General features: G+C 30.6%; 1 protein-coding gene across 1 annotated transcript in view; it reads left to right on the plus strand.

Annotated features, from left to right (window-relative positions):
- The window catches only part of LOC118185793 (small subunit processome component 20 homolog), a 219,401-nt gene that overhangs the window by 119,160 nt on the left and 82,383 nt on the right, over window positions 1–17,858 (plus strand). Inside the window, exons 37-41 of the mRNA XM_085821737.1 lie at window positions 285–443; window positions 2,669–2,806; window positions 5,492–5,778; window positions 14,561–14,694; window positions 15,868–16,022. Coding sequence (XP_085677863.1) covers window positions 285–443; window positions 2,669–2,806; window positions 5,492–5,778; window positions 14,561–14,694; window positions 15,868–16,022 — 873 coding nt within the window. The remainder of the gene's footprint in view (window positions 1–284; window positions 444–2,668; window positions 2,807–5,491; window positions 5,779–14,560; window positions 14,695–15,867; window positions 16,023–17,858) is intronic.

Below are 17,858 nucleotides of genomic sequence, written 5' to 3' on the forward strand. Positions count from 1 at the left end.
ATTCTATGTTTCTATTAATCACAACTATGATTAATGTGCCATTTTTCTTATATTGAAAAAAGGTTAAAAGACAGTACCTTATGTACATATTCTTCAGTCAAATATAGAAAGTAGTGATTTTTTTTTTTTTTTTTTTTTTTTTTTTTTTTTTTTTTTTTTAAATTGTTGTAGAGCTAAAGCTTTTTTGCTTCCCTTCCTAACATTTGATTACTTATGTTGGGCTTTCTCTAGTACTATGGTTTTCTTTTATTTTGTTAATTATATCATCTTTTCTCTTTTTCCAGTGTGATGATCTTGCTTTACGTAATAGTGCATCATATTTGCTTCAAGAAAGTGCCAAAGTTTTTGCAACAGTGATGCCTGATTTTCAAGAATTATGTAATTTATTGATATTTGATACATTGCTACCAGAAGTACAAAAAGGCTTAAAATGCAGTCTTGAGGTAAGAAAATGTAAATTATTGTTTAAATGAATCTTATCTTTTAAAAGTGAGAATATCAACTACTTTTACTTCTGAATTTTAAAAAAGTGTTTGTTGGTTCTTTGTTTAAAACAAAATTAATAAATAATTTCATTCCTCTTACTATGAGTGACTAATATGATATGAAACTTTGAAGTGCTAAATGATAAAATATGTTTTTTTCATTTATTCACATTGCAATATCTGAATATAATGTTACTGATAAAAAAAAAAGAATATGTAAAAGAGAAATTTCTGAAATTAGCCTAATAATTGTTTCATTTAAATTATACTGTCAAAAGTCGTTAATCCGGACTCGTCGGGACTTCGGCGATTCCGGATTATCGATTATTCCGGATTATAGATCATCAGTTTAAATCTCGTAAGATGGCATGCAGAAATTCTAAAATTAAAAGTATGAAACCGTAATTTATGAAATAAAGAACAATTATGATCTAAAGGGTATCAAAATTTGCAAAAAGAAAAAGCTTAATATTTATTTGTTTACTTTATTAAACATTTCTTTCAATGTAAGTTGTTTAAGTTTTGCTTCGTTTCATATGATAATACTTTCTCTTTAATTCTATTAAACAGACATAATTTCTTGTTCAGTTACAAAGTTCCGCAGTTCAAGTCCTATAATTGCTGTGTCGAGAATACTGACTAATTTGTCAATCGAAATTTTTTCGTTTTCAATAACCTCTGTCACTTTCTTCGCTATCAGAAGCGAATTATAATGACGAGGAACTTGTTTTAAATCATATCAAAGACGGAACACATCGAGATGAAATACTACATTTCATAAGGAATTATAAGCCAAATAAAATAAAAACATCTGCCCTGAAGATAAGGATAGTGCTGACAGATCAACTTCCAATTCATCCCCCCGCCGAGCAGCGTGAAATTGATAAACAGATTTCGGATTTCAAAACATACTTTCGCTTTAGATCCTTTACATATTAACAAATATATATCGGAAATTCTATTTGATATAATCGAAAGTTTAAACTTACTTTTATAAAATTGCTCTTACAGTCTGCAAAAAATAATAAGCCGGATCCAATTCGAAAATTAAGGAACAACGCAATCATCAACATTAACTGAAATAGATAATTATTTAGCTTATACGTTAATTATACATAAAACGTGCACGCGAAAACGTATTCTGCACTTGCGCACACTCATATGCGCAGTCGTAAAAGGTCTTACGCGCACGCGTAAACGCCTATGCGCATGTGTCAACGCGGCGCATGCGCAGAAAGTTTTTAATTTTGAGGTCCGAATTATAGATCATTCCGAATTATGGGTGTCCGAATTAACGACTTTTGACTGTATATTAAATAATAAAAGGTACAAAGAAAAAATGAAATATTCAATAAATATGAATGTATGTATAGTGATTATATTTTAATTAATAGATGCTAATATTAAAGTATAAAGATATTGCATAAAATCTAAGTGAATATGTCAACAATATATATCCTGAAAATTATGTACTATTAATTTCTTTATCAATGTCATCAAGATGTAATTCTTTTCCTGGTTTTACTCATTTCTTCGCACAGAAAGTACAGCTTTGACTGAAAGGCACTAATAGGAATATATGTAAATATGTATATTGCTAATAAAAATACATAAATGCTCTTTGAAAGAAATTCTTCATAATTAAATAGTCTCATTACAGCTTCTTTATACTCATATAGATTTGTCTATATTTATATTTAGCCTTGTGTTTAACTTGTAATCACTTATTAATAATTTTTAAAATATTAATTTAATTGTAATTAATTTAGCAATAATTTTACATTTCAAATGAAAAATATTAAAGGACCTTATAGAACTCTCCTTCCACATCTTTTGTATTTATGTCTTTTGCAAACTTTTGAGCTGTGAAAATAAGTTTGTAGCTTGTGATAATGACAAATGTTTCTAAGAGTATTTAAAATTGCTTTTGCAGTATAATTCAGTATAATTAATGGTAATATAATTTTTGGAGGGAAAAGGACCATGCTTTAAGATATATATTTTATGTTTAAATTGATCTCTATAAAGCATTTTTTTTTAATCTAAGAAGATTGAAAACAGGTAAAGTTATCGTATGTGGTCATATTGGTTTCTGTAAAATTATCCTTATATTTATTAATTTCTATTTGTAGCCTTTGTAAACTTTTAGCACTTTTTAAATTTTGTTGATTATAAATTTATAGGCAATTCGTCATGAGTTCATCGGAATACTGTCCACAGTTTTACACAGCTGTAAAGATCATCCTCGCTTGAAAGACTTGTTTGCTTTATGCCATGAAGACCCAGACCTTGATTTTTGGGAAAACATGCGACATTTACAAGTTAGTATCTTAGTATTTAACAATTTTTATAGTGGATTTCAAAACTGTTCATTAAATTAGAATATTCCCATCTTTGTTTACATTTATTATAATTTTTTATCTTACAATTTCCTTCATATGGCTGAAAAAAAAAATAATTTTAATGTAAACTTTGAAGGTTTATTGTTATGGCTTTATAAATGAAGTAACACACGTAATGACAGAATGATACAACTTAGAGAAATAAACTGTAGAGCCATCTTGTTCCAAGTCAGACTTAACTAATTTCATGAAAAATTTGGGGACAGCTAGAATAGTTGGCAGATGTTTAAAGTCATTAATTTTGTTAAAAAAAATATGACAAAAGTATGAGATAAGCATTGTATCTTTGAAAAAGGAAGCTGTGGGATATAATCATATCTTTGAAAAAAGGAGCTGTGGGATAAAATATATTGCTTGGATCCTTGCGAGATGTATCACACCAGTTTAAAGCTGAGGATAATAGCCTCTTAAGACAGTAATTCCAGTTTCCTTTTTGAGGCAGTTTTCATTCTTTTGTGTGATGCAGCACTGAATATACAAATATTAATTTGAAAAGGAAATCCCTGGCAATTGTTTGCATACCATCGATGTTAAAAAAGATTAAATTAATATATTTTCATTTGTGCATGATTATTTGATTTCTAGACTAAATTTTTACCTTAATGTTTTATTATTCTTAAATTTAAAAAATAAACGCTTGAATTTTTGCATAATGAAATCGGCGTTTTTTGGATAATTATAAATATGATTTTAGACTATATGCCTTAGTATAAATTTCTTACATTATTATATGTAGTAATGGATATTTTTAAAGGAATTATTGGATTATCCAAAAAGTTCAGCAGTATTTTTATGATGAATACAAATGAAGCTGTACAAAAACATTAAAAAAAATTATTGAATCACATAAACACTCCATTTTGTTCTATCCTTTTTTGCTATTTCTCCTGCAGCTCAAAAATTCCTTTTTTAAAAAAGGTCATTATGTTTATTTGTAAAGACGTTATTGAGGTGCAGTTTGCTAATCTCCAAAGATATGAACTCCAGTCCATTCAGATAATTTTGATGTGACCCAAAAAAATGAAAATCAAAATGTCCAGCTCATGCTGAATAAATCTTTGTCTGACATTCATCTAAATATGGGGCTGAGCATTATCATGATGAACAGCATCTTGATGATTTATCAGTTCCGGATACTTTGCTTTGATTTCTACTTTTAAAACTGTGTTTGGGAAATATATTTTTACAAATTTATTGTGTGATTTAATAGCATCAATTTACAGTGTACAATTCCTTTATAGATCTGCAATACACAAAGTATTATCTTTGAGGAATGCAGCCCCCATCTTGGGGTTAATAAAGGAGATTTTTTTTGCTTAACCTATATTTTCTTTTTTTTTTTTTTTTTTTTTTTCTTGTAACCTTATTATAGAGGATCCACTTCTTATCTCAAATATAGAGCCATTTAAAAAGAACTTCTTTATTTCTTTCAAGAAAACAATCACATGCCAAAAAGCAATCTTATTCTACTCTATTAAAGCATGAGGTACTCATACATGCTTTCAGCTTACACTTCAAGTCTTCTTCATATAATCATGCACTGTACTTTTCAGAATACTTAGTCTATCTGATAGCTCCTGAACAGTATAACTATAGTTTTCAGCAGTAGTTTCTTTAAATAGGTCTTTGTATACAAAGAATGATTGTCTGAAGCAAGCATCATCTTTGAAACTGAAATTTCTGTACTTAAACTTCTCAAACCACCTTTGAACTATGTCATCAGAAACAGCACTTATACAGTACAAAGTACATAATCTGGACGTCCATAATCCGGAATGATCTATAATCCAGACTTCAAAGCCACAAACTTATGCATGCGTGTCAGTAAAGCATTTACCCATGCGCGCTTTCGATAGTAACAGAGGCATGAAGAAAGTAACAGAGAACGTTATTGAAAATGAAAAACTTTCGATTGACAAGTTAGTCGGTATTCTCAACACAGCAATTACAGGACTTGAACAGTGGAATTTTGTAACTGAACAAGAAATTATGTCTGTTTATAGATTTAAAGAGAAAGTATTAGCACAAAAAACGAAGCAACTTAAACAACTTACATTGATAGAAATGTTTACTAAAGTAAACAAATAAATATTAATTTTTTTTTTTTAATTTTGATACCCTTTAGATCATAATTGCTCTTTATTTCATAAATTAGGGTTTCATATTTTTAATTGTATAATTTCTGCATGCCATCTTACTAGATTTAAACTGATGATCTATAATCCGGAATCACCGAAGTCCCGACGAGTCCGGATTACGGACTTTGTACTGTATATGGCACAGATCTTATATAATGAAACTAGCTTTTTTCTTCTTTGAAATAAAAGAACGTAATATGATGAAACTGCACTGAAAGCAAAAGTATGCTGCAGCATGTGCTAAACGTGTGAAGCATTAACAGAAAAGACCATATTTAAACATCTATATAGATTATGGTCACTTTTTGTCAGTAACAAAATAATAAGAAAAAAAGCTCTTCGATTTGAAAAACTGCAGAACTTTTCGGATGACTCACTGAAATATAAAAGTAGTTTTAAAACACTATCTTTTGAATGTCATTTTTATTATTTATGTGTCTTTTTGTTTATTATTTTTTAATTAAAGGTTCACAGGCGTGCTCGAGCTCTTCTGCGTTTTTCTAATCATTTAAAAAACCAACATGAACACGGAGAAAAGATAACTGTTCATTATCTACTTGCCTATATGATTCCAATTGTATCCTCCTTTCTTTTTGATGAGGCATATCGAAAGCATGTTCATGTTGTTGATGCTGCAATTGAAACACTAGGCAGCATTGCTAATGTTCTCCCTTGGCATCATTATGAACCCCTTTTGAAGAATTATTTGAATATGTTGTCTAAAGATGCTGAACATCATAAGACTGTTGTGAAGTAAGAATTTTATTTATTCAGTGGATTTATGTTATGTTCTATTATTATTATTTTGTAATAAATTTTGCATACAAATCTAATTTTTGTTTAATTAGTATGTTTCCTTTAAAAAATGAAATTATTTTTAAAAAATTTCTTAATTCCTAACATTACTTTAATGTGAATTATGTATTTACTTTCTTATTTTGTCTGTTGCCCTGTTATGTTATGTACTATTTTTCAGGTATTTGAATATGCTAAATTCAGTAATTTATATTATATTCATTATAAGAATACATAATGCTAATATTTACTTGTTCATATTTTAACTCTCGGAAGACCATAATGGCCCAGACGGCTTTTCATTCAGACAACCACAACCACCCCAAACAGCCAAAATTCCAATGTTGTTTTCTGCCATTCCCTAAGGTATGCAATAGCAGGTGCAGTTTCCCCAAATGAATTGTATCAGTTTATTGCAGATGGCTTGCCCTAAAAGGATTTATTTGTTGTTTCGTATCTTTATTTCTTAGAAGTAGAAAGGATGTCATTTGAAATCTTCACTCTTCTTTGTATGCTAATGGGTGAGGTGGGGAGGAAATTGCTGTGACTCAAAATACCGAACCACCCGAAAACCATTTTGGCAGTTCGTTATTTTAGTATACTGGTTAATGAAGTCTTCGGTTTTCAAGGAGTTAAAGGTGTGATTTGTCACTAGACAATTGAACATCAGTCATGTAAAATGGCATCATCCTGAAAAAATGAGCATGTTATTTATCAGTTTTTCTGAATATGAATTGATTATTTTAGCCAGATGTAATTTTTAAAAGGCACTTCAAGATAGAAAAGCATCTGACGTAATTTTCTCATGTAGATAGATTGTAAATGGTAGCTGATTTCCTAGGCCATAGTAACATTATATCATCTACTAGGCTTTTTTTTTTTTTTTTTTTTTTTTTTTTTTTTTGGGACTTTGTAAAAAATGAAAACTTTGTTGCAAAATTTTTGGGGAATATATGTATTTTTAAATTTAAAGATCTTCTTTTCTTTTTATTTAATGTTGACATATTTGCTCAAAACTTCATCGGTGTTTCTCTAAACTTAAAGATCTCTTTTTCTTTTTGCTTATGAGAGTAATTTTTAATTAAATTATCATTAGAGGTGGCCTAGTATGGATCATATCATGTCCATTATCACCACTGCAGTAATTATGGTGTTAGAATAGCAATGGTATGAAAGTTAGAGGTAATTTTTCTGTTGTTTAATTTTAAATCTTGAAGGTTTGAGTTCATAGACATATATCACGACAGCTGGAACAAAAGCATTTTAAAATTTCATTATTAAATACGTCATGTCTTTTCTGTGAGCGAGACTGCTACATATTTTTTTGCAATATGTAATGTGATATTCAAGATTACAGCTGTGGCAAGAGCAAGTCCCATTCTTGTTAAGTGACAGATTTGAGAGTCTCAGTGCATTGAAGGAGGTATATGTAAGCTTTGATATGCTAAATAAATCCTCTGTGAGTTGAACAGCATTTTAGTGAGAGGTATTGTGATGCAGTTGTTGTTTCAAGTTAAGGAGGAGACCCACTAGCAGCTGATTAGTAAAGATGCTGAATATTGATAGTTCAGTCCAAAGTTTGAATTCCTGTGAATAGGCTGGCTGCGTGGGCGTTTTCATGTTTTTCTCCATGTACAACATGTATACGAACCAGTTCCATTAGTAAGTCCTCCACAAAAGCATCCTCTTCCTTAGGCTGATAGCCCTTGTATGCTTTGTCATATTTAAATAAACCAAACCAGAGAATATAGATATCAAGATAAGGAAATAAGTGGAACAAATTGTATCATGTGTGAGTCACCCCTGAAGCAGTTTGCTATGCTAGATTTGATGTTAGTACGGTGGTGGCACTGAGTTTCTCTCATTTTAATATTGAATCATAGCCTTTCTCATTTAATAAATGAATATCATAATGAGTGGACTAAAAGCATTCTTCAAATTCAGATGCTAAATATGGCATCTTTATCCTGCAAGCAAGCAGAAACTATTTCGTGCATATCCCGGTCTGTAAATTCAACTCTATCAAGCTAAATTTAAAATATTATATCAATGAGTTTCTGTAAAAGCAGTCTCGCATGGTGGGTAACTCAAAAAGTCCACAAAAAAGCCTTTAAGCTTTTATTAAAGGCAATTGAAATAATGTACTATTAAAACTCCATATTTCTTGCTCAGTTTTTCATCGTTTTAAAGAATCTGATCCTTGAATTAACCTGTGAAAAATACTGACTATTTTAATATGAGTTCAAAAGATTGAACTGTAAATTTTCACATTTAAATTTATAGATACTCATGGATGTACTATTTTAATCTTTAATCAAGCCTATACAAGCAAGAAATTTTGTTAAGTTCTTGCTAATAAATTATTATAACTAAATAAATCTGTTATGAATTTAAAACCATTTCACAGTTTAGATAATTTGAGATTAATTTGATTTGTAATTTTATCATTTAGAGCAGGGGTGACCAAACTTTAAAACAGTAGGAGCTGCATGGTAGATCACATGAATATTTCCAAAATTATATCCAAATTTATATCATTTCCAAAATAATAAAGCAGGTTTTGAATATTAAGAAACTTTTAATAAACTTACAAGTAAATTTATGAGAATTTCACAATTTATATGCGATTAACATAGTTACATATAAATATGAATAAATAAATCTCGTATCTTCTGCTTTGTGTTCCAAAAGTGTAACTCCAGGAAAATATAAATTTGTAACGCTTGTGCTGTTCAACTGAGCATTCTTTCTTCAGGTAGAAAAATCAAATATTTTCTTCTAATGTCCTTTATCCCCCTCCATTTATAATTATTATTGTTTGATTTTAGTAAAAGTAAACTGAAACCAGAAATATATGCACTGATCTACAATTATGTAAACAAATTTTATTTGATTGAATTATAAATCATTACGAAAAAAGGGGGGTCAGGTTTTTCCCCCTTTTCTTTCCTTTTTCTTTTTAACTCATAAACAGTCTTTTCGAAGGAATAAATTAAGTAATAGGGGGTCAATGCATATTGCAGATAAACTGTTATTCAGTAAAGAAAAATTAGTTAAAAATAAGCTATTAACCTTTTTGCGTAAAAATTAATTTTGTTTTCCCGTACAGTTAACAGGAGGACCAACATACTGAGATTTAATCTTACTGTAACTAATTGAATTAATTCATTAGATGAGAAATAGATTATAAATTACATTTTGTTTTATCTGATGCTGATACATTCAAATTCACACATCTCGAGAATCTTCGGAAAGATTTTAAATACCAAACATTGAACCTTAGAGCTTTTTTCATCACTTATGAGGGCACTCCGATAAGTACTTAGCCTACAAAAGAAAAACAAAAATTTTGCAAAAGTGGCGATTTATTTCTCAACATAGTCTCCTTTCAACTCGATACACTTGACCCAGCGATGCTCCAACTTCTTTAACCCATCTGAAAAATACGTTTTCTGGAGGTCTGCAAAGTAGGTCTCTGTGGCAGCGATAACCTCCTCATTCGACTCAAATTTCTGCCCGGCGAGTGACTTTTTCAAGTTTGGAAACAAAAAGATGTCACACAGGGCCAAATTTGGAGAATACGGTGGATGGGGCAGCTGGGGTAGCCTAATGCGACCAATTTGGCCGTGGTGATGGTGGAGGTGTGAGCTGGTGCGTTGTCGTGGTGGAAGAGCACTTTTTTCTTCTCCAAATGGGGCCGTTTTTTTCTGCAATTCAAGGTCGAATCGGCCCAATAGTTCGACATAGTAGAGCCCTGTGACCGTTTTGCCCTTCTCCAGGTAGTCGATGTAGATCACACCTTGTGAATCCCAGAAAACGGTGGCCATCACCTTTCCGGCCAATGGGACAGACAGTCTTTGCCTTCTTCGGAGCACATTTGCCGGGTAAAGTTCACTGTTTCGACTGTTCCTTGGTCTCTGGTGTGTACCAGTGAATCCATGTTTCATCAACTGTCACGAAACGGTGCAGAAACTCCTTCGGATTGTGCTTAAACAGTCAGGTTTCGTAGCGGTCCTTACAAGTGCTTATAAGTCCTTATATTTGAAAATAAAATATAAAGGCCCTTATAGGTGCTTACTTTTTCTTATTTTTTATTTTTAGTGCTTTTTTTCCCTTTTTTTTAATGAACGTGCATTTTTTTCCCGTACCAAAGCCGAAACTAAATAAACAACTTTTCTTCCTTATATGCAACGTCAGATGGTGAATCATACTCCCGGAAATTGCTTTTCCCTCCTTTCTCTGCATTACTGTAACCTATGGTGCGCGCGTGAGTACAGACAGGTGCACGTTGTTCAATTGGTCAAAGAATTGCGAAAACGGTAGAAAATTCTGGTACATTTGGTATTCTTTTACCTCCCACCCAAATACTACACATGTTTGAATTTCTATCAAGATTTTAATAATTTGCGTTCTCGTTCCGCGTAGTCAGTTCATATTCGTGTTTATTATGATCGTTATGCTTATATTATGAGTATATGCATGAATATGTAGAATAATATAATTGCAGTAACTGCTGAAGTATAGATAAACTTCCAAAAATGGGTGTGTTTTTACACAGATTAGCTTTCTAGGGAATAATATTCGGAATGGCTTAAATAAAAGGAAAGTAATCAAATAGTCAAAATAATTTCTCTCTTTTTTTTTCCCCCAATACTTTATACAGAACAGGGGTTGGGAGGTTCTCCACTTTCCACTTTCTCTGCAAAATCTCTAATATTGAAGCAGCGGATTTTTTTTCCCCCCACTGTCCAATCTGGATTGAATAGGACAAAAGTTTTTGCGGTCTACCCAACCTAAGCAAAGATTGATTCTATTCCGGAAATTATCGCAGTCTGTTGGAAATTAGAATCAGAAACACCACAAATTAGTAAGTCTCTTTCTTTTCCTTTATTTAGTTCTTTATTCTCCGAATACCGGCAGCTGTTGATTCCGATTGCATAATATCACATGTGGAAGAATTACGCCGCACGTATTGTGCAATAACGTTTGCGGTGTTTTGCAGAGATAATTAATTTTGATGTTCAGTCTGAGATTTGTTTATGAACACTTAAAAGGGTTTTTCTGTGCTTTCTAAGCGGAATATTTCTCAGTTCCATTGGTCTGTTTTTATATGATGCACATATCGAAATGTCAAAATCATTTATTTAGCCAAAAAATCTAAAGAACGGCTACTATCTCCCCCACTCCTCTTTTTCCAGTTACTATCCGGAATATTCGGCAATTTCCAAGTATATGGGTTAGTTAAGCTTTTACTGTTAAATGAGACTGCATGAAGCAATTTCCCATCTTCTGATTTCAGAAATGTGCCTCTTTTTTATTTAAATTACTTTGCTTGGAATATATGTTAAGAGAAAACTGTTATGCTATGAAAATTTAGAAATTGTTCAGAATTTTGATTTAAGTTAAATTATTTAAATATTAATATGAGTGGAAAAATTAATTGTATTTTTATTAGGTGCCAAATGAATACAATTAATATGGCTTATTATTATTTATTTTCTATATTTTTAACTGAAATTTCATCATTAAATCTTGTAATATAGTTTAATTCTGCATAGTTTTTTTTCTTCTCATTGTAAACTAATTCTGTAAATTGAACTGTCATTTAAAATTTTAAAAAAAAGTTAATTGTTTTCCATGGTTGAGGTAATGCTCATTTTCTTAATAAATATTGCATTGCTTATATTTTAAATTACAAGTCTAATTTTTCTTTTAAGGTTATGCAGTTGCGTATAATGTAATTAGACAGGTGCTTATTTTTTCCTTAAAATGTGCTTGAAAAGTGCTTATAGGTGCTTATTTTTTTAACTAAAATGTGGCTATGAACCCTGACAGTGTCAAACACTGCTCTGAAGTGGTCTCACGGATGAGTTTGTTGTCCGGGGTGAGCAAACGCGGTGCCATCGAACGCGGTGCCATATGATTTAATGACCATATAGACAGCTTATAGTCTTTAAACTGCGTTTTCTCAGTTTGCATTTTTTCGATAAATTCTTTTTTTTTAAAGTCCTAATATGTATATAGATATGGCCTAAATTATTTAATATTTTTACCGCTTAATTAAAATTATATACTTTATAGAAATAAGAATGGGTTTTGCAAAATACTGAAAAGAAGAATTATTGGAAGTGGAAATGCAATTGAGATAATATTTGTTTCAAAGTTTTTGAATAAAAATGTGTTTTTATTTTTTCTCAGAAACTAATTCATTAATTGCAAAATTTATTCTTAAAGTTATTAAGAACTTTCTAATAAATACAATAAGAAAATTGGGAGAAAATCATTGAAAATTGTGAGAGAAAAATGTCATTTTAGTTGTTAAACTTTTCTTCCAAAAATTTAATTAAAAAAAAAGAACCGGCAATTCATAAAACTAGATGAAAGTTCTTAAACAAAAAAAAATCATTCAAAAGGTATCAAGTCCTCTAGTCGAGTTGAAGCCGATATGCGCGTATTTAGTTTTATTTAAACGGTATTTCTGGAATACCCAGCATCAGATACCATTGTCCATACTTGTTTACAAATTTCTGTATTTTGTATGGTTCTATGTAATTTTTTTGGATGATATCGCATCCTCAGATATCTACCAACGCGATTGTTTCGCTGACAGTCCAGCGAGCAGTCATTAAGTGAACCGCGCAATCACGCAGTGGAGTATGGGAAATCTCATCATTTGCCCTGCTCCCAAGAGGTGGGAGTGTTCTACCTCCAATTCGGAGAAGCAGTTATGTTTGCCGCCGTGTGAACGGGACACATTGGAAAAACCAGTTTTCGCTACCGGTCGAATCTGCTCTTGTGAATAGGGCTTTACTCTCATGTCTTAAATTTCGAAGTAAAATAACTCAGAAGAAAATTTTAAATAAACACTTCCTTATTTTAATGCGAGCCTAATGTTTGCACAACCTGTTTATCTCATATGTCAGCAAAATTTTATATTATTGCATGAAATTTATAGTGATCAGCTGTAATACAACTTTGTATGTATCAAACGTGCATGATGATCAAAAATTAGGTAGACAAAAATCATGAACAATTTAAAATAGTGTAATGCTGATGTCAGAGCCAGGAAAATGGTGCAGCTGTGTACTGAGAAGCAGTACTGGGGAGGGGGGGATTTTTAGAAATGCCAAGTAGCAAAAAGTCTAGTGCCTGCTTTAACCTCTAGTGAAATTTGTGTCAAGATAGAAAGAAGTAAGGTCTTCAAATAATGTACAGTAAAATATCAAAATTTAAAACTATTTCACCAGCATAAGTATGCCATAATTTGACAGAAACTTTGAAGAAGAGAGATTTCTATGTTCAGTTGATCCCTCACTCTGTGATGCAATGTTATTGATATTGATGATGAAGGGAAAAGTGTTCTGTCGTGAATAACAACAACTGATAAAACATGAATTAAAAATTTTTATTGGAATCAAAATTGCTGTCAAGCCAATGATTTTCCCCTTAATCCCAAATATCTCAGCATGCACAATTATTGTTAAATTATGTTCTCTACCTAGACTAACCAAGGAATTATTACAAAGGTAGTTTCTTGTGGGAAAATTGTTCATTGCAGCATATTACTATATGTGGTTGTGAAAACTATGAAGGAAATGCATAAAAATGACCTGACTTGCCGAGGGATGGGGAGTCAATTTTGAAGAACACTTGCAGAATGTTGAGACAAGTATCCTAACCAGGTATAAGAGGGAGGATTCAGCTCATCAAGAATAAAATCCTCAGGTTTAAAATTCCTCCCCAAATTGAATTACTGGACTGCAGGTTGAAAGAGGTTTCTTCAGCAATTGTTCAAGCCATTCAAGGATTGAACAAAAGTAGTACCGTACAATGAATAGTAAATTTTCAAAGTGGATCACAGCTGTTGTGAATAATGGGAATCATACAGAAGGAATGTAAACAGAAACAGCCTGAAATAAAATTAACTTGAGAGAAAAGATATTAGACAGTATTACTTTTTAGATCAACTTTGTATTTGTATATTTTGTGCTATTCATTTATGGGATCATTTATGGGTTCAAAAAGTAACATCTGGAGGATAAAATTTGCTGGAATCGTAATTACCAGAAATGGAATTATTTGCAATTTTATTTGTTGCTTTGAGTATAAGCATGCAGTAAACATTGAATAATAAAGAAATGTATCATTGCATGTTTTCAGTTTCAAATTCCATTTATACTTTAAAAAATTAAACTACTGTTTATTGAAAACAAATCACATTTCAGAGGGCAAAAGGCCACAAGTAGCTCGCAAAGCCCAGTTAATGTGATGGAGAGCCGCAGTTTGTCCATGCCTGATTTAGAGAATTCATTAATTTAAATTTTTTAATTAAATTTAAAAGAAATTGAGGTATGTTTCATACTTCTTCTAGATAAGCAGTTGAAAAGGATATGTGAACTATTACAAAGACAATATCTTTTCATATCTTAGTTATTATGAACTGTCTCCGTTATCTCATGAATAAATACTCTTGTATTAGAACATGGGAAATATTTTAATTTTTCATGAAAAAGTGAGTGTAGCTTAGGATATATTATTGCAATTAGAGTCATAATTTTAATGATAAGGAAGGAAATTGCAATTTTAGTTTTCCATTTGATGAGGGAATGCAATTTAGATAAATATTTTATTTTGTTTCAGGATTATTGTTTTCTAATGGTTTTCATTTTGATTTAATGAAAATATAGTTTTTATTTGTTGAAAAAAACACAGTTTAGATAATTATTGCATTTTATTTCAGAATTATCGTGTCTCTTTTGAATGCTTTTCATTTTAATTTAACACTGAAAAAAGAAAACTCTTCTACTTCTGTCCATGATGAAAATATAACTTCACATGATTTAACAGAGGAGATAGATATGAAAGCTGTGTCAGGTACATAATTTTAATATGTGTTTTTAAAAATAAAAAATTTTGGGAATATATATGTAGCATGATAAATATATAGATCAAAATACTAGCTTTTACTTTGCAATAGCCCCTTAACTCTTCATTTTAATTTTGATATTTTCCGTTTCTGTTCTAAAAGAAGTAATTGGTTATAAAAAAAACCTTTATAAACCGTTTAATTTAGATTAATCCATGTCATATGATTTTGACATAACGTTGGTGAACACAGTTTTAACCACTCAGTCACTAATGGGCCTTAATTTATTAATTAAATTTAGCCATAATGATATATATATAGCATTTATTATTATTTATTTAATTTTTAGAACTTAATTCTCATCAATCCTTGGATAATACTGTATTCATGAAGTCTAAAATTTTTTGTTTTAACTGTGCATTTGTAACATTGTAGTAATATATAATAGGATATTAATATGCTCTGATACATATAAGAAAAGTATACATATGCATATAGTTTGAGAATTAATTTGATTTATAATTGCAGATTTTTGTCTTCTCATAGTAAATTTTTATGGGTTGTTATTATACTTCATGAATTCAAACCTTTTTATGAATGTGTGTTTATCTGCCAGTTGTAAGATGATAAGTTATATTAAGTATCAAGAATAAAATGTTTGTGACTGAGTTGTTATATGTATGGGCAGTTGTGTAAGTTTAAAAAATAATCTCAGGAAACAGGCATATAAGAGATTCTGTTAATCTATGTTGATATGGGATAATGAATTATAACTGCTGAATGACTACACTACTTGTCAGAATTAAAGGATATTGATAGAAATAAAACTGAACGAAAAATGACTGATGACTTAGTCAATTTATGACTAAGAAGAATACTGTATAGTTTTAAACTGCACTGTATAGATTATTTTTAATTCCGTTGTTCTGCAGAAATTTTATAAATTCATGCAGTAAGTTAAAAAAAAAAATAGATAATGGAAGATGTAATTTTATATTTATATTTTCAATGTAATTCTTTGTTGGTAATTTAAGAAATAGCTTAGATTTATGATACTGTGCTTTTTTAATTGATGCATAATATTTGTATATCATAGAATAAGACTACTAAAATAGGGAATATGGATATTTTATACTCATAGAGAATTATTCTATCATATACTAATGCTTTTTTTATTTTAGCTGAATGCTTTGAAACAGATGTGAAAGAAACAGTAGAAGTTGTAGAAAATGATGTAAATCAAGCCAATGATCTAACACCAGCTATGGCAAATAAAATATACAATACCATTAAAAGAAATATTTTGCCATTATTGCATCGATCATTAATGAGAAAGGTAAGAGCTTTAATACTTTATTATTGGTGATTAAAAAAACTTCTAATAATTGTCCTAGATTACTAGATTGAGTCTATAGTAAGTGTAGTCAAAAATCCTTTTCTTCAAAATCTTATTCTGTCCACAGACATATAGTTCTTTTAGCATTACTATAACTGTTCATTGCTTTTCTGAAATCTTTTGCAATTCATTCATGCATGCAAAACTGTTTTGATAACGTCTGCTGACAAAAATCGGGTCCATTTAAAACAATCTTAGCCAATGTCAGGAATAAATATTGATTTCCACTGCCAGTGCACTCTCAATAGACTTCAGCTAATTCTATGAGATTGTTAGCTAAAAAACTAGCTATTCAAAAATACTCAACAAGCTGTTCCCATGAATTGCACACTCATGTATCCTATTTTGTAAATAAATTTACTTGAACAGTTACATGTATCTTCATATTAGTGACTCTCATGGTCACACTATGCCTTTGTAGTGGCTGTGCCAATATGTTTGATAATATCCTGATACTTCTTTGCAGAATCATTGCAGTAGGAAAACCTTATCTCGTCTGTCATCCCTATGAATCAGTTGTTTGATTAATTGGTTATGGCACAACATGAAAAGATTATCTACCTTTAGATAGTTCTTCATGGTTCTGAGGAATACTAGCTGTGTTAGCTGTGTTCTTGTTACATATCTGAAAGTCACAGCCTTTGCCAACAAATGAACCATACATAAACAACCTGTGTTCAGTCTCTTATCTACTTGCCTACTCATGGGCCTTCCAGGTTGTACTTCCGTTTTGGTTGATACAATGATTAGCATAGACTGGCTACCATGACAATTGTATCGTGTTGATATTCAACAGATAAGACATTAGCCTGTAGTATCTATACATACTAATAGGGTGACAGCATTTAAAATCCAACTCTGAAAATTTTCTTGTGTAACTGATAATAAGCAAAGATATGTTATAACAGCATTTAAAATCCATCTCTGAAAATTCTCTTATGCAAATGATAATAAGCAAAGATATATTTTAGACTTTTAGACTGCAACCCTTTAACTGCCTGTGATCAAAACTAATAATGCTATAAAAACTTGAAAACAAATTATGGATACAGCTTGTAATAAACTTAAATTGCTTACCACAATTTTTCATGTTACTTTGCCATTTTTATCCATTTTTCAAATAAAGGCTCATATTTATTTTAATGCATATTTTCTGTAATTTCAGGCATCTATAACGTCATAAGTACCCCACAGTACATAAGTCTCTTGTAGAAACTATGTTCCATAGTATGCTATTCGATAGAAGGCAACTTCCAGTCATCAGTTTATATCCTTCATTACAAAAACTAAACCAGTTTATTGAGAATTAATCAAATTTGCATAAAAACCCAGGTGAAAATCTTCTAATTGTAGTGTTACATGTTTATACATTACTGGTGCTAAATCACAATGTTTGGTGATTGTGTCCTTTATGCGCTGTATAATGACTTAGTGAGTCTCATTTGCCTAATTATCTGGGGGAGGCATTTCTAAATCCTTCCATTACTTGAGCTGTTTGGTTAGTTAAATGGTAGATAGTCAGTCTTTTACTATTAGAAAATGGTTCTATCTAAAACATTTTCATGTCCCCAGATTAATTAAAGCAACATCATTCTTAGAACTAAAGATTTTTAAATAAATAATAATATATCTGTATAATGTTTGTTCAAACTTAATGTTGTCATCCAAAATCCTAATAATGCTTCAGTTCTGTTAATTTTGCTTGGTATATAAAACAGATCATACAGCTACAAAACCAAAACTTGACATATAGATTATTTGTAAATATTCTCTCTC

Source organism: Stegodyphus dumicola, chromosome 8, assembly GCF_044657685.1.
Source record: "Stegodyphus dumicola isolate Sdum_Otavi_A_Nest chromosome 8, ASM4465768v1".
Lineage (NCBI taxonomy): Eukaryota > Metazoa > Arthropoda > Arachnida > Araneae > Eresidae > Stegodyphus > Stegodyphus dumicola.